At 51.3% G+C, this 25572-nt stretch overlaps 7 protein-coding genes across 7 annotated transcripts; 3 read left to right on the top strand and 4 right to left on the bottom strand.

The window, feature by feature from the left end:
• Positions 1–148: 148 nt before the first annotated feature.
• On the bottom strand, positions 149–3298 carry PG985_005597 (uncharacterized protein; the record flags this gene model as incomplete). Its single annotated transcript, XM_066825366.1, has 4 exons — positions 149–2141; positions 2463–2710; positions 2760–2914; positions 3283–3298. 4 exons carry the CDS (start codon positions 3296–3298, stop codon positions 149–151), a joined length of 2412 nt encoding a protein of 803 aa, XP_066688526.1.
• A 1221-nt stretch (positions 3299–4519) lies between these two features.
• Positions 4520–6197, top strand: PG985_005596 (alpha beta hydrolase fold family protein; the record flags this gene model as incomplete). The annotated part of the gene is given in 2 exon segments (XM_066825365.1): positions 4520–5515; positions 5526–6197. The coding sequence occupies 2 exon segments, from the start codon at positions 4520–4522 to the stop codon at positions 6195–6197; spliced, it is 1668 nt and encodes a 555-aa protein (XP_066688525.1).
• A 4020-nt stretch (positions 6198–10217) lies between these two features.
• On the bottom strand, positions 10218–10535 carry PG985_005595 (uncharacterized protein; the record flags this gene model as incomplete). Its single annotated transcript, XM_066825364.1, has 2 exons — positions 10218–10289; positions 10368–10535. 2 exons carry the CDS (start codon positions 10533–10535, stop codon positions 10218–10220), a joined length of 240 nt encoding a protein of 79 aa, XP_066688524.1.
• Positions 10536–14828: 4293 nt separating this feature from the next.
• On the top strand, positions 14829–16149 carry PG985_005594 (uncharacterized protein; the record flags this gene model as incomplete). The annotated part of the gene is made up of 3 exons (XM_066825363.1): positions 14829–15094; positions 15461–15718; positions 15846–16149. The coding sequence occupies 3 exons, from the start codon at positions 14829–14831 to the stop codon at positions 16147–16149; spliced, it is 828 nt and encodes a 275-aa protein (XP_066688523.1).
• A 939-nt stretch (positions 16150–17088) lies between these two features.
• On the bottom strand, positions 17089–17572 carry PG985_005593 (uncharacterized protein; the record flags this gene model as incomplete). The annotated part of the gene is made up of 2 exons (XM_066825362.1): positions 17089–17396; positions 17554–17572. 2 exons carry the CDS (start codon positions 17570–17572, stop codon positions 17089–17091), a joined length of 327 nt encoding a protein of 108 aa, XP_066688522.1.
• Positions 17573–21348: 3776 nt separating this feature from the next.
• PG985_005592 (uncharacterized protein) lies at positions 21349–22252 on the top strand (the record flags this gene model as incomplete). The annotated part of the gene is made up of 2 exons (XM_066825361.1): positions 21349–21371; positions 21424–22252. The coding sequence occupies 2 exons, from the start codon at positions 21349–21351 to the stop codon at positions 22250–22252; spliced, it is 852 nt and encodes a 283-aa protein (XP_066688521.1).
• A 527-nt stretch (positions 22253–22779) lies between these two features.
• PG985_005591 (uncharacterized protein) lies at positions 22780–23756 on the bottom strand (the record flags this gene model as incomplete). The annotated part of the gene is made up of 3 exons (XM_066825360.1): positions 22780–22967; positions 23030–23613; positions 23668–23756. 3 exons carry the CDS (start codon positions 23754–23756, stop codon positions 22780–22782), a joined length of 861 nt encoding a protein of 286 aa, XP_066688520.1.
• Positions 23757–25572: the final 1816 nt, after the last annotated feature.

The following is a 25572-nucleotide window of genomic DNA, read 5'->3' as shown; positions in this document are numbered from 1 at the left end:
GTGCAAAATTGCTGTGTTGTTTTTTCTTAGTTTGGGACAAGGAACATCCAGGCCTCGGTCGTTTAATCCTGCTGACTGACATGTCATTTGGCTCAAAAAGAAATAATCAACGCTCTGTGACGCCGAAGCCAAGAATAACGCGATGTCATCATTGCATGCACGACCCTGCAGTTGTGACCAAATCCTCTTGGGCCGAACCCCAAGCTGTTTTCGATAGATACACTGCGCGGTAACACTTCTCCTGGTTGGCAGTTACTGCTTCATTCCTGGCCACGTAGAAGCAAGCAATAGGCTTGATCTGTCGCTCTGGGGGGGCTTTGTAAGTCGGGTCCACTCCCAAAGCCTCGATCCAACCGCTGATGTTTCCAGATTCGTCCACCTTGTTAACTTTGGTAGGCTGGTCGGACAAGCGTCTCCCAGGCGATCGAGACTTAGTGCCTTGGAGTTCGTTCCATGGAGCAGGACCACCGGCGGCGGAAGTTTGTGATTGAAGCGACATGGAGCTCGGCGAGGGCGATACAAGCAGCGAGTTGGCCGCCGAGCTTCTTCCACTTCTGATTTGCCAGTTATCTTTCGACACAACCTTGGTAAGATTTGTTGACTCTCCAGCAATGCTCACTGGGTGAAGATCCGGGTCACCCGTTTCCTCTCCGCGTTGGTAGAGGACACTGACCGGCCGCGTGCTGGTGAGCATATCCTGCAATGTCTGAAGTTTGAAATGGAAATCTTCCTCGAGCGGTGGCCGACCGCCACCGTCTACGCTTCCTGTTGAGCTTGCGGATGACATGGACCACGTCCTCTTGTGCTTCGGGGTCTTGCCTGGGCGTGGGCTCTCTTGTGCCTTCACTTGAGATGCACCGCCACGCTTCCTCTTGCCGAAATCCTTCATCCCGCTCTCCGCTTGCGCGACTTGCTGCTTCACCTTATCAATGCCCTTCTTGACATGGGCGGCATCGTTCGAAAGCCTGCGCTCCGCACCGTGGTCACGGAACAGCTTCATTTTGCAGAAATAGATTTCCTTGTCGGCATCAGACGTTGGCGAGGATCCATAGGGTCCCAACATCACCGTCTTGGCGCAAAGACGAACGGGAATACCTTTGATACCCTTCGAGTGACTGAAGTCAGTCGAAAGAAAGTTGAAGCGAACAGCGAGGCTGCACTCCGCAGTACCGTTGTTGCCTGGTGTCCAAACGACGGAGAAACCGTCAAAGGAAGCGGTGTCGAGTTCTACCCGGGTCCGTTTGTCGTCTCCCTCGGCCGGTTGACCCGCGTCGACGTACTCTACTGCCTGCAGTTTGCCGCCGCGTTGATGGGCTTCATTAGTGCCGCGTCGCTCCTTCCAGAGACTGCAGCAAACCCCAGGCTTTTGGCGTTGTTGCTCGTCAACGAACGAGATGCGCACAAACGTCCTGTATCGAGTACCAGGAATAATGGGAAGCGTTGAGGCGGTATCCGCAACCGATAGCGAGTAAGCCTGGCCCTTATTAAGGTATGTGAGGGGGATCTCATCCGCGTGTTTGATCATGGCGGTAGGCGCATTAAGAGTAACGTGGAATCGAAACTTCTCAGCAGACGTTGGAAGCGCATGTGACATGGGTAAGCCGAAATGCCTTGGCTGGAAACCCATCATAGGAGGAGATTGAGAGTGGAAGTTCGGATCCAAGGAGACCATACGCTCCTTCGCGTCGGACTTAAGAGGAGGTCCGTCATGGTCCATGCTCTCGTATCCTGTGTTCTGATGTATAAACGAGGAGGGCGCAAACGAAGACTGTGCTGGCGCGGGTTGGATGAGCGGGTTGAAGGGCTGGAATTGGTGCGGTTGAATCGCATGGTGGAAGCTGCTCATGTCCATCATGGGCCTGGCGCCAGAGTGCATGCCCCCTTCGCTTGTGGGCAAGGACAAGGGCGTCCCGAGCCCCATTCTCAGGCCGAGGGTAGGTGCGTGCAGGTCACCAGCCTGGGGATGGTAGATGGTGTTGGTTCCGCCAGGCGTCAGGGTGCAATAGCTAGGCGGTTGGTTCGCGAAGGTAGCGAATGAGAACGAGCTGGGATCCAGCAGCGACAGTGTGGATCTCCATCGTTCAGCAGTCGCCCGCGGCGTCGGGTCATGGTCTCGGAAGGCTTCATGTACTAAACCATGGCTACAGAACGGTGTTTAAAGTTAGTTTCGGATGAACATGAGAGGGGCGGGGGAGGGGGGTTGCCCAAGTTACCAAAATGCACAAAAACTGAAGATGTTGAAATAAAGCATTAAGACACGAGACAACAGGTTCTACTTCTGCTGTTGCGGAATGCGTCTGCCTGACGGCCCGAGTTTGTGCTGATTTGGAGCGCAGAACCAATCGCAAAGGTCATACACAAAATGCGACAGGCATTGGCGAACACGACTACATCCCGCGAAAACAAGGCGCACGATAGTAAGGAGAAATGTAGGTATGAAGAAGAGATTGGGAGGAACATACCCGCCTACATGATGAATACCGCCAGGCAAGGAAGAGTGGTCTGCTGCAGTTGTGCTTTGCGCGGGCGCTGTTGTGGACGCCTGGCCCGGAACTACCACAGGAAATTGCTGTCGGAAGTTGGCGAGAAGGTCATCGCCAGGCTTCTGCGAACTGCTTCTGTAGTAGGCGCAAAAGGAGTCAGTATGTACATTCCCAAATCCGAGGAAGGCGAAGACCGCGCCGTCGAAGCGACAACGTTTTGAGTTGTGCTGCGCAAATCACAGAACAAGGGAGCCCCGTGCCCTCGCCTGTTCGGACCTTCCCCAGTCCAAAGATTAGGGTGGTGCCGGTTCGCCAGATTGAAGCTGTGGCTTGTGCCCCTTTCAAGAGTTGAGCCAAAATAAGAGTGCTGACCTTTGTCGAAACATGGGAGCTTGCTGTGGCACTGTTCACGAACAGCGACACTGAAGGACCTTGAACAAAATAGTAGCCGGAGCTGTGGAAGTTGCCGATACGGTAAGTTTCAACCAAATCCGAATTAATCCCTACGTGGCAGGCAGCGGTATAGTTGATTAAGTCATCACCGAAGGCAGCACGCTGGGCAAAGGTGGATTGAGACAAGAACTGTCTATATGTTCTGATAGCAGTTCTTCATAACGGCGACGCAACTTCAGTCAGTCCCTTGCATGACCCTTAAAGGCTCAGACATATATTGCCGATTGTAGTGTGGCAATAACTAGTGGCTGTGCTAGGTGGAACTCCGATTGGCAAATGACAAAGGTACGGAGCACAATCAGCTACTCTGGACGAAAATAAGGAAAGTCTAATGATATCGTCATACTTGGAAAGTAATCCATAACAGACAGTGTTGGTGCTTCTTAGTGGTTAAAGCCGGGTGGCGCCGTAGCAAAGTAGCACTAGTGCAACTAGCGGTCCAGGCACCGTGGAAGCACCATCATTAGCGTAGAGTCGGTTCGCGACCCCGCGTCATTAGGGCCAACTGCCCCATCTTCCAGGACTGCGCAAGTACTTATCCTCGTCAAGACACGCCGAAGAGAAGCTGAGCCCGAAATTTACCTTGCCAACATGGGTTCTGGACTCGGATCAGCAGCTGACCTGGTGAGTTTCACCCAACTCGAGCTCATCATAGAGACTAGGGCCGAAACAACGACATCGTTGGCCGTACTGGAAGCACAGTTGTAGTTGGGAGACGCTTGAAGCGCGTTGGTTGTAGTAAGCCGCCAAATGTACCACTGCCGACCGACGACGGATGCTTCCGTCGTGGAGTCCCAACATTGTCAATTGAATCGACCCGAAGACCCTCCCTACCAGCATTGACTTTGAAAAGCACGTGGGAGGCCGAGGAATGAAGTGATATTGACACTAGCCTCGGGGGTTCTATCCTGGTTTGGATGGAGCAGGCCAATCATGTTAGCGCAAGACCCCGGAATCCAGGATTTAAGGTGAGGTGAGTCGTCATCAGCAGTTTGCAGGCTGATCTGCCACATGTGATCAGTCTATAAATCAGACAGAAAAAAGTTCATATATTTATTTTATTGGGGATTAATCAATCTGGTGGGCTTATTTCTTCTTCTTTTCCTTTCTGTTTTAATTTTGTTGAGGACTAATGTTAACGTTGGGATTTCGTCGGGCAGAGAAAGGATTGAAATTTCCGTTCCGCCATGATAAGCATGGTCAGCCACGCACTGTCAGTCAGCGACACACGTCATCGCAAAGTCATGCAGAAGATAGGAACCAAGATGGAAATTGATATGCTCATTTCACATGCAAGGAATTTCACTGTAGACCGAGGTGAAATTTCAAGATATGTTTTTTGTATTGTAACCGAATTTGATGAGTGAGCGTAAGGCAGTGTTCAATCTTGCTGACGATCTCTTACTATACTTAACCACAGCGTTGTGGGCGCTCGCACTTATTCTCGGGCTGAAACCATGCAGCTGAACCAAGATACACCAAATGCCGGACTTGCATACCCATCCACACCCCGTTGCCGCCATATTTGAGGCGAGAGCCATACCATCACCACCCTCTGTTACAACCATTTCTTCGCCGCCATTATGCTTGGCACCTCCTTGCGTGAGCTGCTGTTCATACGCCTCTGCATCATCCTCCTGCAGTACGGGACCCCGATCCTCCTAGCCGGCCTGGCTCTCGCCACGGCGACGGGGGGCTGGACTGCGCTGAAGCACCCCGCGAGCAAAACCGCCATCGGATATGTTTTGCTGGACCTCATATACGCCGTATTCCTCTGGCTGCCCTACACGCGGCGGCTGCGTGACGAGGCGGACCACCCGCCGCCGCTGTCACCTGTCGACCGGCGGGCCCTGTTCTTGAAGTGCAACGACAACGTGCCCGACTTTGACCGGTATCTGCGCCTCTGGTTCCTGGGTGCCGACCCTTCGGAGATTCGCCGCGACAACGTGCGCGACTTCGTGCTCTGGGCCTTCTTCGACCGCCGGCCGGGTGCCGAATCCGAGGACGAGGCCGACGAGTGCGCCGGGTACCTCGACCTCATCGAGCAGCGGCTGGGCCACGAGCTGACGCCCGGCCGGGGCGCCGCGCAGAGCCTGCGGCTGACGTTTGACGACATCGAAACGCGGTACCGGAGCTTCATCTGGTACGTGCTGATGGGCATCGTGGATATGGGCACCCACATCCAGCTCGCGTGGCGCGGATTCGAGTACCACTCCCTGCCGGCATCCAAGTTCGCCTACGTCCTGCCGCCGCGGATGCAGAGCTTCTTCGCGCGCAGCCGGTCCGCCTCGGACGAGCTGAGCTACTGGGTCCGCCCGCACACCGCCGGCCCGGGCAAGGAGCCCATCGTGTTCCTGCACGGTATCGGGGTCGGGCTGTGGACGTACGCCAACTTCCTTGCCAACGTGGGCCTCCCATCCGCCAAAAGTGGCCATGGCGACGACGGCGACGGAAGTGAGGGACAGGTCGGCATCATCGCCCTGGAGGTCATGCCAGTCTCGTTTCGGTTGACTGAGGCGCCCCTGGGCAAGCTGGACTTCCTGAACGAGATGCGGCGGGTCCTGGCCGCGCACCTAGGGGTGGGAGCAGTTCGTGTTGATAACGCACTCGTACGGGTCCGCGCTTGCGACGCACATGCTGCATTCGGAAGAGTTCAGCGCCCGCGTCGATTCCGTGGTGCTAATCGACCCCGTTACGATCTTGTTGCACATGCCCGACGTCGCCTACAACTTCACGCGGCGCCGACCGGAAGGGGCGAATGAGTGGCAGCTATGGTACTTCGCCAGCACAGACCCGGGCACGGCGCACGCGTTGGGACGGCACTTTCACTGGAAGCAGAACATCATCTGGAAGGAGGAGCTGGTCACGAAGAAGAAGACGACTAATGGCCTGGCGATGGATACCAACGGAAATGGGGCCGCCGTCGTCCGACGGGACACAGGAAAATCACAGCAGCAGCAGAAGCGCAACGTGGCCGTGTGTTTGGCCGGCCGGGATTTGATTGTGGACACATTATCCGTGGCGCGGTATCTTGCCGGCAATGAGGATTGGCTTCCGGGGCTGGATAAACATTCATCAGGTCGGACAGAAGAAACCGACGGGGCGCTGGACGACGTGCAGCCGTCAGCGGGCTACTGCCACCTCGAGAAGGATGGGATCGAGCTGCTATGGTTCAATGCATTGGACCATGGACAGGTCTTTGATGACCGGGAGCACTACGACAAAGTCAAGGCTGTGATCCATTGCTACTGCTCCAAATGAAAAAGGGGTCGCAGTAGCAGTCTTAGAACAGGCGGTGAAAGCGTTAAACTGTCATTTACTTTCAGCGTTATTAGAGTTGTAGATGCGAAGGTGCTGTCCTCTGCCACCACCAAGACGGCCGGATGCTGTGATGAAAGCAGCAGCAGTAGATGCCAGCGCGACTATATTGTGGGTTAGATTGTCAGGCGCGGAGCCGGGCTTTCCAGTTGAGGTACTGGCCATCACTTACGCTTGTGGTCAAACGCGAAATTCCGGACGAAGGGCAACTTGTAGTACAGTCACACACAATTTAATAATGCCCGGGCGGCGAAGCCGACAGGGCAACTATCGCTAATCTACGGTACATTCTTGAATCGCTTACTTGTCACCCAAAGCCCTTGCATGCCCTATTTTTAGTTGGTCACTCCATTTCCACCAGCACGTTCCTGTTCGGGATCCCGTGTGTTAGTAGCGTTTCCCAGCAGGTCAGCTTGAAGGCCATTCTTCAAGTGTCCAGCATCCTATCCTCGGCAGCTGAAGCGGCGCCTTGACTGTCAGTACAATGAAATCAAGGTTCAGCGTCTGTATTCGTATCCTGGATTATGGGCAATAAGGATAGAGCGGGGTATCTGTACAACACGTAACGAGCGTTTTTAGAGTACACCTGTAATCTGCCTTTGACAGAGGCCAAATTCGGCTGAATATAACTCAGCGAATGGCCATTTGCTGCGTTCCAAGGCCTCGAGTGTGCCTCAGGAAGCTCAAAACAACCTTAAATAAGTTTAGCAGGCAAAAGACTATCGCTAGCTCGTCCTGGCTGGACCTAGGCTGCTTGTAGCAAGCCTTTCCCACCTCAATGCAAGTCAACTAGAGATGAGTTATGTATTATACACCTGAACATCTGTACTAAGTCATTAAAGAGCTGCAATCTAGAGACGGAACCAAGGGCCCTGCAGCGTACAATGGCCAATTGCTATGCCCATACATGGTGTTGGGACCCTGTTTGGCACCCTACTCTACCTCATTAGATTGAATAACGGAAGCTAACCTGGATTTTATGGTAATAGCCATGCGGTGGAAGAGTCGAATTGACAATATCTGACTGAGAGCGGATATTGCGCGGAGGAGATATAAGGGCTTGCATCGAATGCGGCCAGCAGTATATCATTTCGGATTTTGGGCGCTTCTCATGAGAAGCGGTTTATCTATAGCCGCCGCCAAATCCCCTCACACCCGAACTGTCCCACTACCGCTTCCACTCCCGCGTGAACAGCCCTTGACCGCTAGGCGCTGCTTCTGGCGAAGCTAATTAGACACTGGACGGTTCCGACGTGCTACTGACTCCATGCTTCTGGGCCCGTTTATGTGTCGGCAGAATTCAATCGGCGACATTGCGACTTAGCACCGGTTCTGAGTTCTGTTCGTCTCTACTGCTGTAAGATGCACTAGAACACTACCTTTGGCGCACTAGCGCTACTAGTGTAATGGGTCAGGTCCCTACCATCAATTAGCGTAGAGCCGCTTCGCGACCCCGCGCCATTGAGAACCAACCCCGCCTCAACCTCCTGGGGCAGCGACAAAAGCTGGGCCAGAAATCCTTCTGACTTCTGACCACAATGGGTTCTGGAGCCACGTCCTAACTAGGTTCCAGTAGTAGCGGTGCCCCGCCTGATTAGAATTGTCTGTCTCATCCCTACCTAGCTACTGTCCTCTCAAAAGCCATGCCTAGAAAGTCATGGTTCCAGCCTCGTAACTTTTAAGCTTTGGACTAAACAAGCGCGCCAAGATACCCTTTTCTTTGTTCGAAGGTCGTCTGTTGCGTTCTGTTACTTGCTACTTTAGTGCGACGGAGACATCCTTGCGCCAGATGCAGTGAGCGCGGGTAGCCAATTGCGCCTATGAAGCCCCGTTACGCCAGTCTAAGGACAGCCTCCATGAAGGAATCGACGACTTACGACGCCAGCTCGACCAGAACAACACGGTTTCATCCGCTTTGGTAAAACCTCAGTCGCCCGGTGGGAGAGGAGCAACCACTCCTTGGATGATGGCACAGCAATTCATGTTGGCACGGAACGCTCGACTAATCAGAGGCCGGCAGCGGGTCTCCATGCTACGACGTTATGCAACCAACCCCACGTTCTCTCACGGCATATGCAGTAAGAACAAATGAGGCAACCAATTCCAGATTCGGGCTGCTCTGAACTAACATGTAGCATTTTAATGGCTGCCACTGCCCCAGCTTGGCAGCTCAAGTCACACAACAAGTACCGACCGCGTCTTAATGACGGTAGAAGCTGCATACGTTAGCATGTAAATGTAACATGCCAACGTAATCCTGACGCCAGGGCCCGGTTCTGCATCGCCCGTCCGTAAAGATTCCTTGAAAACGCTTAGGGGTTCATTTCCCCGGGGGTTGCGTACCGTCCCTATATCGCAAAAGGAAACCCCACTGGGGCGAGCCATCTGTCTCCGAAGCTCACATTAGGATGTATGCGATTACTGGCGAACGCGCTGACACATCAATCCTCGTCGCATCCCCAGCGGTTCCTGGATTTTCTTTTCCGCGAGGTACATGGCAATCGGTCAACATCGCTGTATGGGTCAGGCTCATAGACGGGCGGGCTCAATGGTGCTTTCCGCTGATCGGCTGGTATCGACTGTCAAGCTTAAACAGCAAAAATACAATACTATATGTTACTGGATGATTCTGGTTCCATTCGGAATCGGTGCACTTCGAAAAGGGTACAATGAGAGACTACGGTGGTACGGACCGGAACTAATCAATCATCAGGGGCATCACATCCTCGCTGAACATGACCTTTTTTATCTGTGTTTTAGTCTCGGAGTTTCCAAAATCATCTGTCAAGGTTGTCACCGCTTATGAATACAACTATAACATCTTCGCCATTTCCGGGCCACATCATAAAACCTGCTGTAAAATTGTCGATAGAATATCGAAAATGAAGGTTTACTGCCTGTATTGATGGTTGATTATTGCGACTGTGACTGCATGCAAGCTATTATTGTTTAACTCAGCCAAAAGCGTGTAGCTAGCTATTGGAGGGGGACGAAGCGTGGTTTAGGGGGTGGCTGTTCTCGTCACCACAGGCGAAAGCGGCTGTGCTAAGTGGGGCCTTGCTTCTCGTTCCACTGGAGGCAGAGTTCAAAACAGCAACAAATGTTATGGCTAGCTTCTATCCGACATGATTGAATAGTCACGGTAATGACGATCCTCCCGAAACGCGACAACGACACACTGCATAGTGTACGTGTGACGACCGACAACATGAGCTGCGCTCCGACACAGCATGGCAGCGAGCACAACAGGAGCGGCGACAAGCTCCGACTTGGGCACGGCAGCATGACAACAATTGCTACGAAGAATGCTAGTTGGGCGACCGTCATTTCTGTGTTGCAAGAGAGACGACAGCACAGCGACCACGGTTGTTATTCACTGTTTCGAATGACCATCGAACCCGAAGCACACCAGCACACAGTGGCTCCTTGAGGCCAACGAAGCTACCTGTCCTCCAAGACCAGTATGACAGGCATGCCACGACCGACCTGCACGCATCATCGAATGGAGCACCACCGGTCGGCACATACAATGCCAGGGGAGGCAACACGATCCCGCACCAAGAGTTGTCGTGTCTGCGTATGGCCTAACTTACTCCGATACTTCCTGTCTCGAGCCTTATACCTGGTCGAAAAACGTGTCGCCCAAGAGATCGGCGTCGACGACGGGGACGAATCACTCAAACAGGGCTTTCACCTGCGACAACCAGCCCGTGAGTCTTTGGGTTTGCTGCAGGAACCTGGTTTCGATGTCGGTAGAACGACTTGCGCTGAACTAGATGCATTGACGGGCGGCCTCTCTCTCACACATGCACACAAAACTCTCAGACACTCTGGCAGATTGCTATTCATCGAACCTGCTTGTTCTGATTATTTGATGCTTTAAACGCATTTGACATTTGGCTCTTCAATTTTGCCAGCCCTGATATAGGTAGCAACTTCCCGCGAGCTCCTACACTCATCCGGCTAACTTTGTTGACGCTCCAACGTCTCAGGGTTGTGCGCAACATCCTTTCCCTTTTGGTCGGTAAATAGCACCTATTGTTTGATAGTTCAGCATATCTCCGTCTCGCAAAGCTTGTCACCGTATTTGGAATGGAGTCGGTAAATTCTGACCTTGGGTGGGTTCTTGACTCCTTCCTTCTTAGCCTCCTGATCCGACGTAACAAGCTTTTCTACCTCTCCTTCATGCCGTCCTCCCCGGATTGGTGTGTATACATGATCGCCCTCTTGGATTGGCTCGCCGTGTTTGTCCTGTACCGAGTTTGTGGCGTTGCCGGACATTTTGATATATATGCGCAGTAAATTGAGCTGCTATAAGTGCCTGTTGATGGATTCGACGAGAGCCTGTGGATAGGCAAGTTGAGTGATTTGTGTTGTAGTTCTGTAGAAGCTTCGAAATCAAAATTTAGTGATTCAGGGGAACCTTGATGATGTCATTGTGCGGTCGGCAAATACTCAGCTTCGTGTCTTTAACGTCATCAAGCGACGTATTGTCCGCTTCACCAACCTAGTATCAAACGACAACATCATTTTCGTACTAGCTCGGGTTTGCAAATGGACTGCTGATCCTCAGACGGAAATAAACGCATCCCAAATTGCGAGCAGAGCGACCTGAGACAATATTTCTAAGTCGAAGAGACCCCATCAGCAAATAGCATCCTACGAACATGGTATCGATACTCAGATCAATAAGGGTCAGCGTCGTAACTCCCAACGCTTGCACCAGCTGTCGGAAGAAGCTCACTAAGATACCCTTTTTTGAAAGACTATCTGCTAGAAAATGATCAGACGGCTTTCTGGGCGGCGATGCCCGACTGAGCGTGCTTTTTCTCGGACAAATCCAGGCTCGCGACATCGCCAGTACAACTGACTGACACCTGCCATTAGCGTAGAGCCAGTCCGCGACCTAACGCCATTAGGATCAATCTCCCTGGACTGCGCAAGAATTTATCCACATCAATACACGCAGCTTTTCCGCCGAGAATTCAAAATTTTAAGTAGAGGCTTCAGTTTCGCGCTTGCCTTGGAGGCACTTTTTTTTTTTTTTGAATCAAGTTTATTGTCCGTATGCAGCTATCTAGCTATGACAGACACTATGACAAACCTAACCCTGAAGAGGGCTTGCTCCTTTAAACCCAGGAGAGTAAAATCCGGAAATTCCATCGCTCAACTTGCTGTCCATGCGCAGCCTGTTCGTTGTAGTTAGCAAAAGGGAAGCTTTGTTTCCCGTAGAAACGAGAGCAGAGCTCCCCTTCCACGCATGGCGGTAAAAAGAACGCTAGTCGTGAGAGGGAGCCCCATAAGCTGCCTCCGTAGCTGCTGTCGCTGCCTGCTGAAGTGCCGATAGTAGAGTAGGAGATGTGTTGTCGTCTGCCTCGTTCTGCCGCAATACCTACAGACGTCTGAGTCAGTTTTCCCTATGAGGTGTAAGTAGGTTGCTATGTGTCCTATGCCTGTGCGTATCTGGATATACGCGGACGTGACACTCCGAGGAAATCCAGAGTAGTCAAAGGGCTTCATTGCAAACTTCGGCGGCTTTCTAGTCAGCAATCGGTACTGCTTCCCCAGGCCGTGAACGCGTCGGCCGTGGTCTTCATTCTGTTCTTCGAGGTCCCACACAGCTGCTTCCATCTTTCTTTCACCTTTTGGTGGATCTGGCTCTTCAACCAGCTGAGGGACACGAGCTTGTCTTGCCGATCGTGTCGTGGGAGGGGCTTCTCAAGCCCCTTCTTCGTGTCGGCAATCTCGTTGCCCCAGATCCCACAGTGCGCCGGGCACCAATGGAGCTGGACAGGATGTTGGAGAGATTCTGCAATGCTGTTCACTTGCCTGGCCAGATAGCTAGTTCCTTGCGTCTGCCGGAGCGGACCTGGCTGTCGGTAAAGATGTAGCAGGGAGCGTTCCATGATCGGGCAATTTGTAGGGCTTTTTGTATGCATGTGAGCTCTGCGTCCGCAATCCGGAAGCCTGGGCCCAGATTCCAGGAGTAGCATTTGGTTGCTCTCGTGTGCGGAGCAAAGGAACAGAGTCAGCACCTCGTTCGTATAATTGCTGGGGTTCACGTTTGCAGGGAGCTATTATGCATAAAGCCTCGCAAATAGTACCCATTGTACTTTGCGGAAGCTCATAAGCAAGGCAGTCAAGCATTTGCTGGTCGAAGTCCATATTGTCATCGTTCGTAAGTCGGCAGGCAGATCGATGGGGTTTTGTTGCAACTTTGTGCTGTAGACAATGGATACATATATTATGGGTTGCGAATTAGGTTGCAGAGTAGAGTGTGCACGCAGTTACACGGTTATATTAAGAAGAATAAAACATTGATTAATGCAATGTAAGTGAAGATAAATATCAAAGCATTGAGTATCATGTAATAAGCGCCAAGCCCGGGACTCTGTGTATCCGGGAGAATCCAACCCCATAACTGCTGGGAAGTAAACCCCCTTGGAACTATCTTCGACCCTAATACATGTGATAGTACTCGTTGGTACAGTCACTAGCGAAACCTATCCTCTTTCCACTCTGATAAGTTCCCGTTCGGGATCCACTCTGGCGGGGTAGCTGCTGACATTATGTACCCCGCCATGCTCCCAGGTATATCGCCATTCTCTTCCTTTTTGTTACTCCTTCACTTGTACCTCCATAAATCAATTACTATACTCTTGGGGTACTTATGCTCAACGAGGGCTAGAGCTAGAAACTGTTGGCAGTCGTATGCTTTCCTTATGGCACTGAAATCGTCCCGGTAAGCGTCTACAAACAGATGTTTTGACAGAATCCGGTCAACGTCGTTTTTGGCGTTGAGTTATTACAGTAACGCTGACCAATTTCTGTCAAAACGTCTGTTTGCAGACGCTTACAAGACCGATTGCAGCGCCAGGTAGAGCATATACCACCTGTCAGCAGCTTCTCTCGTCGGGGATAAATCAATTCAAGAGCATTGCATTCGATCTATAGATGTGCATGGGAAAGAGAAGCAAAGGCAGAAATCGTCTCTGTACCTGTGAGCATGGCGGGGTACATGGTGTCAACAGCTACCCCTGCAAAAAGGGTCTAAAACGGAAACTATTGAAGAGTGAAGAGAGGACGTAGGTTTCGCTAGTGACTGTACGTATGTACCGGACCAATCCCACGCCGGCGTGGGATTAGACGCAACATGGCTGGACCGGTTGCCAAGAAGCACTTCCTAATCGAGAAATCAGTAGCCTCGCAAAATGAGCAACCCTTAAAAGGCAGGTTGGATACTGTACTGTATTGCGCTGGTCACTTCTGGAGACTGGACCTCGAGATACGAAGCCTGGAATATCAGAGTAGCTTTCGGTAGCATCAGGAAACGAAACAAAATGAGTGTGCTTTACCCAGAGATACGGGAAAGTACGAACCAGAACAACAGTACGGGAGGTTGGGCGTACAGTGACCCCGTGCTACTCCGGGACTACGTACGAGTATGACCAGATGCATTTCGGCTGCCCTCGAACGCTGGGAGTATGTCGTAAGGACTGAGCTAGCCCAAGCAAAAGAAAAAGACATTTGCCAAACCTACAGTACAGTATGCGACTGCTGGCTCTCGTTCTGCGTCTCTGGCTGAGCGGATGCAAATTCGATCCTCAGGCTCTGCGCAACTTGGCCGAGTCGCTTCCAGCTGCCACGGTAGACGCTGAGAGGGTACGAATCAGTTAGTAGGACAAGGTCGGGAACGATACAGGAATCTTGAAGCGGCTTGCGTGCTTGCTCGTGGTGCGCCCATGCCCAGGCTGTTGCTGACTCGACGGTCGTGAGTCGAGCACTCGACTGTCCCCAACAGCCCTGCCAAGGTAACCATATTCCACTGGACACCGTACAGTCCTTGAAAACCAGATCCAGCGTCCGGTAACGGCCGTTTCTGGATTGCAGCCGGTGTTGGGACAGAATTTGGCCTTTGTCCGCTGTACAGATACCCCGCACTACCTCGTTGCCGGACGCTGGACCTGGATTTGACAGTACAATACTCAAACCTCCAGTTACGAGTTGATCATCTTGCGAAGCTACCGATTTCCCAATCAGGAAGTGCTTCTTGGTTCGGACTAGTTCGGACCCGTTCACGACAGGCAGCCTGAACTGGCTCAAACAAGGAAAAAAGACATTTGCCAAACACGTGCGACTGTCGTCTCTTATTTAGGTTGTTAGGCCGAGTAACTTCCAACTGCCACTGTAGACGCCGACTACTAGCAAGCCTTGTTATTCCTATTAAGCGCTAAAGCCAGCATGTATATCCTGACCTCTGTTAAGCAGGAAAGGCTCGATGACGAAGTTCATTGGTCCCGACGATCTGGAAGATTGAGTCGCGTGCATCCTACACGATTTGGGTTTAGAAATGGTAGTGTTCATCGAGTAAGGCATGCTTCAATTCAGCACGCACCTTTGCTAGGTTAATTGTTGGGTGTACTTTTCACCGAAGACCGCATATATATAAGCCTGCCTTGGCTGTGCACCGCATTGAAGTTCATCCCTTGCTGGATGAAGCCTTTCAAGCACTCCACGCTTGTCATTTAGCGAGCAGCAGCCTATAAACCTCGCAAATTCGACCCTTCAGCAAAGATGCCCGATTGCGACCGCGAAGACTCGCCTTTGACTGCAGCCCTGTTGGAGAACTATAACCGAAGGCGAGTTCTCAAGGCGACGTACGAGGAGAAGAAGGGTAGCCTTGCGAAAAAAGCGGAAGAGCTTCAGGAACAGAAGAATAGGATCGCTCAAGAGCTACGCATGGTTGACACCAAGTACGAGGCTCTACAGGCAGAACTCGCGCAACTCAGCGCGGGGTACGAAGCTGACAAGACTGGTTTGAGCCACTCTTGCGACCTATGGTAAGTAACCTCATTTGAAACCCTTTGTTTCCTTTCGTTGTTCTCAGACAGCACATTCCAGTATACAGGTGAATCTGACGTTAACCACAAGCTTTGCGATATTGCCGTCATTCCTGGTTCGCAATCCTTACCGAATCCTTTACCAACATCGAATGACACATTGATTGAAAATGTGCAGGTGGCCTCACGTCAAGTCAACTTGTCACGGTCCAGTGTTGTAGAGGTGGATATACCAAGACCTACAAACAATCAGCCAGGTGCAACACGTACTGGTCGCGTAAGCAAACCCCCTCGTTGTTACTCTCCCATCCCTGCGACGGCCAGCCCGACTCGCCCTTCGTCCGATTCCTCTACGAAGAATACAAGGGCGGCTGCGAGAGGGTTATCATCCCAGCCTGGTCGCCGGACCGTTACAGACAATACTCCGGTCAACAACCGCATGAAACGGGATCGACAACGTTATGAGGAAGGTCCTGGAGCGGCCTCCGGGCACGTACAGAAGAAAAAAAAGACGGCGGCGGCGACTGAAGAACCGTACACCGTCGATTTTGATGATGTGTTCCAGGGTGGATTCGCACTGCACAAGCATATGATCATACAATACCCACCAGAAAGCGATCGGTGGTACTTATTACGGTGTGACGATCACGGGCTGCATTTCAATCAAAATCCCCTTCATGGGGCTGCGAGACATGGGCGGGCAGCAGGGCACCAGGAGCCCAAGAGGCACCAAGACATCCACATTTTGAAGGATGCCGATTCGTGGTCTTTGGCCATTCAGACGTTGGGGCTCCGTGTATCAAATTGCGACGAAGGCACAGCAGAACAACACAGCGGTTATCCAAGCGTTGGACGCTGGTTATAAACCCCTCAAACCGGACTCGAACAAAAAGCCCACCCCATCCCAGATCATTTCTCAGCCACAGTCAGCGCCACGAGAACAGGAGGTGATAGGCGATGCATCCAGGCTGAGTACCGAAGTGGAGTGGTCTGAAGAGAACGACGGTGAAATTATTACTCATCCTCTTGAGGGGAAGGCGTATCTTGGATACTGACGTTCTGGCTGGCGTGGACAGGGTTGGTACGCACTCGTCGTACTACCGCTTGGGCGTTCCGATGTGATTGGGCTGCATGGCAGTCTTCTCGAGACAGAATTGGCAAAGTCCATACCCGCATGCGACGATCGCCAAAACGCTACTGATCTCCAATGAGCCGAGGGATACCGTGATGGAGAACGTCTCGTCGCGAAGCGCAGGTATCCGGTTATGTGGTTTCTTGACGACCAAAGCTTCCCCCCTGCGCAAGGATATGATGATGCCAACCCGCATCACTTCCGTTTCGAGACACGATTGCCCTTGCCACTCACTAAGCGCTGCATCTAGACTACATGCTCAGCACATGGGGATGCTAAGTACGAAATTGACCCGACGTATATTACTATGCACCTGCTCCCATTATCCACATATAGAGCCTGTAAACTACTGTCACAGTTAGCCTCGTCACATATGTATAGAGTCAGAAGAGTAGATACGGTGGATTAGATACTAGTGCAGATTGTTAGAAAGCACCTTGCTACAGTACAGTATCAGAACCAACTCGCCAACCTTACTGGACGCGCAATAATTTATTCATGTTAAGCAGATTTTGAAGAGCAGAAGCTGGGCTAACGGTTCGACCCGCTGGGATGGGTCTGACCTTGGTTTCAAAGTATCTCTAACTAGACAGGCTGATGCTCAGTCCTCGTGACGTCCTCGTGCTAGACCACACCATGACCTGCACATGAACTTCTAACACAGCTTTACATGTAATTTTATATCCTGTTAAATCGAAGAAAGCCAACCTCCTCATGTTTTACTACGTTCCAACCAAGAGCAAAGTTTATATCGCCTTACAATTCGACCCGGCGACAAGGCGGAAAATGGAGTTGAGACAGAAGTAATACAACATAAGTAGGAAGATGGATGGAAAGAAGAAAAAAGGCTTCGCTGTTGAACTCATCCTACTCTCGCGGCGGCAGTTGCGATGTAAGAGTTGATCGGCTGGAAGTCGCACGTCCCATGGCGGAGGATCTCGTGTTTCAGCGATAGGACTTCGGCGCGTAGTGACGCCGCTGATTCCACGAGGATGGCGTTCTGGATGTGCAGTATGCGTCGGCGCTCTCCGAGCACGTGCTCCTCGTCCTTCTTCTTCCTCCGGCACTTGCTGGCGGCGATGCGGTTCTTCTCGCGGCTGATGTCGGTGGAGCCCCCCGAAGAGCCTGACCGACCTCTGTCCTGCCGAGGCTTCTTGCTGGCAGAGTGAGCTGTTGACGACGGTCTCCGTGTTGGTGAGAGTGCTATAGGCTCGAGGGTCTCACTGATCCCGGAATTTGAGGTCTATAGGGAAGAGAAGGTGGGGAGACAACAGGTTAGCCACGACATCCATATGCCTGATTATCCAGCATGGAATAGAGAACTTACGAAAGAGAAGGACTTCCATGACTGCGGGTGCCCGATATCCTCCAATTTGATGACAGTGTCTTGTTTTTCCGTAGACAAGTTGAAGAATTGCTGGGATTTATGTTGGCAGGAAGATGTGATGCAGGCGTTTAGTGAAAAGTCGCAACTAGTGCCCATTGGGCTTTGTGGAAGCTCGGAGGTCAGGTGGCCCGATGTTTGCTGACAGAAGCCCATGGTCATCAGCACTGTGTGTATGTTGGCGTGTGAGTCGGCCTCTCGTGTCGTAAATTATGGAAATTGGTATAAGTTAATGATTGGGATTCTGAGGGTCGAACGGGACTAGTTAACGAAAATGTTCGGGACTGGGAAGACGGATTGATGTCATGTAGGTTTTCAAGCATTTATGTATTAATGGATAAGTATCGACCAGCATCTACTACTACAGAAGTTTGTACACAAAGCAAGCTGGTGGGCAAACTTGAAAGCAGGCCTGCCTGGCTTTTCGGGGTTTGCCTACCTACCCACCGTACCCGAATACTTCGACAATAACAATATCTCCTGAGCTTCGAGCAAACCCCGTGGAAATAAGGCATGGGTGCAGACACTGTTGGTGGGGTTTTCCAATTTGCAGTACATCTTGTTTGGAAGTATCGAGTCCTGCGCTAGTTCCACTTACCCCAATGGCACGTGCTAGAATCTTACTGGCGGGAGTCATACCAAATCTGGTCCAAGGCGCGATTAGCTCGGTATGGCAAATCGTTGATCTCCTCTACTAGGTGCAACTCGGAATGAGTAACAGCAAGGATTCTACACGTCCATCACAAGGGGGATTACCTACAGCCAACCACCAGCCGAACACAGTCACATACGCACATACACAGTCATGCGAATCAATTCCGCACCGCACCTGCAATTGTACACATGCTTGTACTGAAATGCATGCTTCCCAACATCCCATGCATGGTGTCGCTGATCTAACCTGATGGTCCGACAATCATCCAGATCTTGACTGAGGCAGCATTATGTGTGGCTCAGTGTATGCTGTTCACAAAGCAGGGTATTGAGGCCATCGGCTCGAACGTGTTCAAGACTCTACTCGGCCTATGATTGGTCGACATACATCGGAGATTGACCGGAAACGCATTAAGGAAGCTTCACATATACCATACTGCCAGAAGTCACCACTTTCTAGGATGAGCCTCTGTACCCTCTGGCCGACTGAAATAGGGATTCAATCATCTGACGTCACTACCGCTCAAATGTTGATTTGTACACTACATGGCCATCCTCATTGACCTCCCTTGATGTACTTAGAGGTTGCCTCCTGGGAGTCCGTTGGTCGGTTGGTAGCGATTCAATCTGCAAAAAGGCCTCAAGCCTTATTTCTATATGGATTCCATCGGATATTCCATTTGAAAAATACAAGACTCGGAATACCACGTAAAATGCGCTGAAACTATACGTCGGTATGCGCACGTGGTGGTAGCAGAGACTCCGGTAGAGAGGTTTTCGGACAGATATATTTCGCTATTCTCAACGGAGCGACCTGCAGATTGCCCCATGTCTGCTTCTTGGCCTCTCATTAGCTACGAAGTCAGGCGGTCATTTTTGTTCAAAAGGCAGCTGGGGAACCATAGAGGCCATATGGAGACGCTCCGGGATCAACAGGACTGTAATTCGCTATACTAGCAAATCCACATCACGCGTCAAACATCGAAAGGCGTCTTTAACAAGCCATACGATCGTAATAAAAGGCCACAACGCCTTCAAATCTGCGAAAGAACCCCACATCTACACGTAATCACCCTTCCTTACATGCGAGCAAATGCACCCCCATTATGGGTATTGAATAATCTACCATGCATATTGACATATTTCTTTCCGGGGTACGCAGTCAAGCGCTTGTACGTACAGGGTGCAGGACGCGGAAGTGATAGCAACATTCCCGGAGAAAGGAGGCGTGCAGCTGTTTCTGCAGGTTCTAAATAGTATCCTGTTGCCGTACTTTTACCTCCCCCCACCAGATTGTATATTGTTTCGCTATATTGGGTTCCGCCAGCGTATTTGGCAGATGCGGGCAGCTCAATTGAGCCGCCAGCTTGGGTCAGCTTGGGGTCGGCCCAAGAGGATTTGGTCACAACTGCAGGGTCTTACATGCAATGAAGACATCGCGTTATTCTTGGCTTCGGCGTCACAGAGCGTTGGTTATTTCTTTTTGAGCCAAATGACATGTCAGTCAGCAGGATTAAACGACCGAGGCCTGGATGTTCCTTGTCCCAAACTAAGAAAAAACAACATAGCGATTTTGCACCTTTCCTTGCCTCTCACGAGTTGATTCTGCTTCCCCTATAGAGTGTTTGAATCAAGGGAAAACGCGACACAGTGTCATTCGCCGTAATTCAGGAGCCCCTTTCATTGCGTATCTTTCTCGGGCCGCGCCTCTTGCGCTGAGCTTACCCCATGGCCCAGCGGTGGCATTAGCCCAGAATATCAAGCGTGGCCGCATGATGCACCTACGGATATATTGGGGAACCCAGAGCAACGCAAGCGCGAGATTCAACGATATTATGATGTTAGGGTGCCATTAGGAATATTGTGCAGTGACTAAGGGGTCAGCGCCAAGAATGGTGATAGACCTGACTCTAGGGTGTTTATGTCTTGTCAAGTTTTGGTATCATCCATTTCTCATTGCCTTTTATATTATATGGATAAAAATTATGAATTTCTGATTGCCCCACCCCCCCGAGCTAAATATTCCTGTCGCCTAGGCATGGGACTCAGTAGTAGAAACGCAGCAGTTGATCGCTTAATCATGAAGGGCTACGGTCAGCCTTATGCATTCTATACCCACCCAAAATTCTCAAATGAGCCGCATAGCTTGGCTAGCAGAGCGGCGGATAGTCGGATGCGCTTAGACATAATGGCCAGGACCCGCCTTTGGAGCCGTAGGAAGACAGGGACGGCGGCGCATGGCATCCGAGATGGCAGAGGCGGGATCGACGGGTCGTCGGTGTTAACCTCCCGGCGCGCAGCAACCATGCCTGCCGCCCATCCAAAGGGTTCGGGATTCGAAGTGTACAAAGGAAAATTTCCTTCTTTTCCCAATCGACATGAGTGATTCTAGCAGAAAGCCATGTCATTATCGGGACAGCTACCACTTTGACCCATGTACGTCGAGTCCGCAGCGCCTCTGCTTGCTAAAATTAAGAACACCGGCATGTCGCCCCCATGTGACTGCGCCAACTAGTTCAATTGGTCATGCTGCCGCAACCATGTGTTGCCTATAACGCACAATCGACTGCACAGCAGATTAAAGCACCACCACGACATGTTACTTCACATCTGCCCTGCACCGAATGAACTTAATTAGATCTAACTTTAGCTCCTGTGTCCGCTTATGTGCAGGTACACTCTTGTTGTAGCCTGGAAAGAAAGTTAGGTTGGTAGTCTGCGGTCTTCGCAGGTCAGACGCAGATAATGTGTGAACCTTGTCGGCGAGTCTCGTTTTAGCTGAATCGTCACTAGCTTCTGCTATGCACCAAAGCCTGTCCAACCCCGCGTCACTACATAAAGGGGACAAGCCGCTTTGCTCCAGGTGGGAGTGCTACTAATTCATGCTCACGACTACGAGGCCTGCAATTCCTTCACAGCTGCGCACTGGTACCGAAGCCGGCCACCTAGCAGGCTCACAACGTAAGCAGAAGTGAGGTCATGATCTGATCCTGTACAGTCTTGAAGCATCGTCAACCAACAAAGTCCTGTTGCTGTTGCTCTGTCTAGAAGGTCTCAAAATTGCCACCAATCCACCGAAAGACCATGGCGGCGAGTCCATTCGAGAAGTACATTTACCTAGAAAGAAAGCGTTTTCTTTTGTTTCTAACGACCCGTTAGTATTGTCTCATCCGAAACATTCCAGATCCTCGTGGGGCCGCTTGAGCGTGAATTCACCGTCCACGAGGCTGCGTTTACTAGGGTTTCGGAACGTTTCAACACCCTATACCACGGCGACTTCAAGGAGGCGCGGGAACGGCTCGCACGCTTGGAAGATGTGGATGAGCACACATTCGCTCGGTTCTGTGAGTTCGCCTACACGGGAAACTGCTCTATCTCGAGTACTCGCACGCCATCTCAGCTTGGGCCAAAGACGCCTGTCGGCCACCAAACTACTTCGGATCCTCCCATTGACTTCTGGGGGAACTACGATGCATGGGGAGCAAGAGCAATAAGCCTAAAATCGAAGAAGAAGAAGAAGAAAATCGGTGCATCGGAGGCACCGCAGCCGAGCAAGAAAGACGAGATTTGGGCCAGATTTCTGTGTCTTAGTTTTGACAAGACAGACCCTAGCTTTTCTCCCATACAGGACCAGAACCACTCCGATTGCTCAGATACGTTACTGCCGCATGCGCAGCTCTACGTATTCGCGGATTACAATCTTGTCACCGAGATCCAACAGCTGACGCTATTCAGACTCCATGCCACTCTGTGCGTCTTTCGCTTGACTAAGCAAGGAGCAGAGGACATTGTGAGGCTCATAGATTACAGCTTTGAGAACACATCCGAAGTAGAAGTTGGAGGTCGGACCTTGAGAGAGGTGATTACGCTATACGCTGCTTGTCATCTGGAGGATTTGTGGAGTTGTTCTGCGTTTCAAGACGTATTTCTTCGCCAGAATGAGTTTTCGAGAGACCTCATTGGACAAGTACGGGATCGGCTCAGTTAAGCTGACAAGTGATGAGGGCGAATAGAGCCACATATAGCTCTCAATATTGACGTCGAAGTACCAATGCCTGGCTCGTTTCCCCAGTGATGCGCCTCCTGCTTATGGGGTTGTAGGACACGGCAAAGCGAACTGCCCCCTCTCAATAGATTGTCACACAACTATGCTTCAAGCTTGCCGCAGTGTACTTGCATGGAAATGATCCTTCGCCATCTGTTGCAATTTATCTTCTTAGCTATCCCGACCCCTAGATCGGCGCCCTCGGTATTCTATTTCCTCGTCAAGCGAGCGCACCTAACTGCAGCACTGGACACATGGCTTCCAAGTCCCCGATACCCTGTGGTCTGCGAACCTTCCGCAGCACCCGTCAATAACCTGTACTGGTTTCTTCTTCTTCCGCCCATCCTTAGATCTAGGCGACAGAAACTCATCAAACCACTGTTCACCTGACTCCCAAACCTCACACTTGAGAAAGCCATGTTGTTGAACTCCAGTGAAGGTTTCAGATGTGGGCGTGTCGCTTGTTGTTTTTAATGTTGATCCGAGATCTCAACCCATGCTGGCTCCGCACATGGCTCAGGGGGACACTCGGTCTCGGCACATGGTTCTTCAAGAACGGGCGAAAATTTGGGGTTCTTAAAGTTCCCGTCCAACCCCTCATCGTGCGGGTGCTTTGTGATATCACACGCCTCAGGACCTGTCATCCCCTCGGATCCATCTGTCGTGATAGAGTCAGCCCCACAAATGCCAATGCCTCCTTCATGCCCGTGGACTACACACCTTGCTCCTCGCATTCCTCCCTATCCTCTTCGAGTCGCAGTTTCACCATGGTCTTGAAGAGAATTTCGACGATTGACTTTGGCCGGTCCTCGTCATCTGGAGTGCTGGTCATAGCTCCCATGGCTACGGGGTCTGCGAACAGAGCCTTCACCCGCGATCTCAAGTAGCCACTAAGAAACATGTCGGTGGTCCCATTGGGATATGCCGTGTTCAATGCAGCCAGGACGTTTGACACGGTTATGCTGCCACCGAGTCGCCGGATCTCCTTCTGCGCCTGCTCGGCGAGGGAAGGCAAGTTGTACATCTGAGCAACGGCATAGGCTTGAACACAATTTGTGAACTCTGCGATCTGCATTTCGGGTATAGTGGATCCTTGCGGCTTTATGCATTGGTACACGTCCGTGAAGAGAAAGTGGATGAGGATATGGCCAACGTCCACAGATATGTGTTCGAAACGGCGCTCACTGTCGTAGATCCCCCAAGTACGGGGCAGATTGGAGCATTTATTCAATAGTATCTCCGGCACCTTGAATGCTTCACGGGTGTTACCGAAGTACACATCAACATGATGGGTTGCATATGGCCTTCGTTCTCTTTAGTATTATGGGATGGAAATGGATGTCACGGATGGGACTTACGAGAGTGTTGGCCGAGGATCAGCGTCGATTGCTGGAAGAGACTCGGGTGGAGCTATTTCTTTGACGGCTTTTTTGTATCTTCTGGCCATGTTTGTCGATCTGATTCCAGAATTGGTTGAAATGCAAAGAGGAGATGATTACTTTTGCAACACAACAGCTCACTTTCGGGGGCCCAAGGTACTTATCCTTACTCTGCTCAACTCTCCGAAGGTTGGCGCACCGGCAGCATACAGGGGCGTACTGTAACAAGCACCAAACAAGATGCTACCATGGGTTTCTGTAGAGGCACACAGTTTCGACCGGCCATGTTGGCCAAATCCAATGACAGTAGGCTTCGTTTTCTCGGCCCTCTTGACACAACTATGCCAGGTTTCCTCCATTCACGTGTGCAGTCCCTTATCTAAGGTTTCGACATTAAGATTGCGGGAAGTCGCGATCCACTCGAGCAGGCATGTCTGAATGGGTGCACCATGGTATCCTCAACGAAAGTTGCCCAACAGATTGATCGTGTTTTCGCAAAACTCAGTTGTGTTGCAAGCAACTTAATTCCGGCGAGACTTAAAGAGGTATTAAATTGAGAAAGCTGTGAGCAGCAACAGGACATGCTGTTTGCTGGCCGAGAAAACGAAAACCAACATGCTTCGGAATGAATCAGAACACTGTAAATAACTGTGTCTTAAGGAACGAAAGGCCCTTCTTTTGACGGCAGCCAAGAAATGGCCCAAAAAGGAAGGTAAGCTACCCCGCCTTTGGATCGTTTCAAAAGGGAAAAGAAGCTTCCCCGCGTTTCCCTGGTAAAGTCTGTCGATCCGGCTTCGCACGATGTCACCTGCCCTATGCCTATCTGCCCGGAGCCATCTGCCAGCGATGGCACAATTACACGACCACCTGCTCACTGCCACATGAACACCATACCTATCGGCTTCGCTGGATATAGTATCTGCAGCTGCGTCACAGAGTCTTCCATTTCGCTGTTCAACGCGTTCCTCGGCTCGATGATGTCTACCCGCTCAGGTTAGGAGGTGCAGGCCACTACCGCGTCGCTAGCTCTCCCTCGCTCGAGGTACTTCATCGACTTGCCTTCAAGTCGTCCTTTCCATGCCGACCTATGGTTCTCGCAACTATACGGGATTGCCTAGTAAATTACTTCACAAGCTTTCGTAGTCACTGCAGAACCTTGTTGAATGGCCTTGGTGTTCAAATGCCAGCGATAATCCACTTTATGGGCTAAAGACGCTTGTCAAGCTACAGCTGGCCATGGCGTAGATCACAGCACCTTCGCTGAAGCCCCTTTCTGGTACAATCCACTTTCACACGTGCTAAAATTATGACACATGAAAACCAAGCATCCTAGCTATTCTACGTGAGGACAAAGCGCGTCTGCCCGCTTCGGCGATCTTTTGATAGCAAGTCTCACCTGCTTCCATCTATGCTGACTTGTAAGATTCAAGTCTCAATCTAGTGACTTCTTTCCCACTCCGTGTAACATTCCTTGCTTGAAACGCCTCCGGTCATGAGGCTGTCAAACTCTGCCTGAGCGCCTGGCTGGCCAGGGTGTAGCTTCAAGCGACACGGCCACTTATCAACAATTGTGTGCCGTGATTTCATTCTTGCACCTAAAAGAGCGGCAAGTTTATCGAGGTTGTGCTCTTTCACATATCTAGCTTTCGACGTCAGCAGAAAAGTCGATTTGTCCTTGTTAGGCTCCATGGCCGTGTTATGCTTACCGGTCAAAGACGTGGTCATACGTTGAGACGATATCTCGGGCAAGTGAGACCTTCACCAGTTCAGGGTCATAAGGGGAGGTTGGACGACGTTTGGGAGGGAGGTACTGCAGAAGCCGTTTTGTCACTGGACTGTTTAGAGTCATTTCGGAAAGCTTGTCTTGGTCGGTCATGGTCTCGT

Source organism: Apiospora marii, assembly GCF_038362585.1.
Source record: "Apiospora marii strain CBS 49790 chromosome Unknown utg000003l_segment0_segment0, whole genome shotgun sequence".
NCBI lineage: Eukaryota > Fungi > Ascomycota > Sordariomycetes > Amphisphaeriales > Apiosporaceae > Apiospora > Apiospora marii.
The sequence above is the reverse complement of the archived record's forward strand: the minus strand, read 5'-3'. Positions and strand labels throughout refer to the sequence as shown.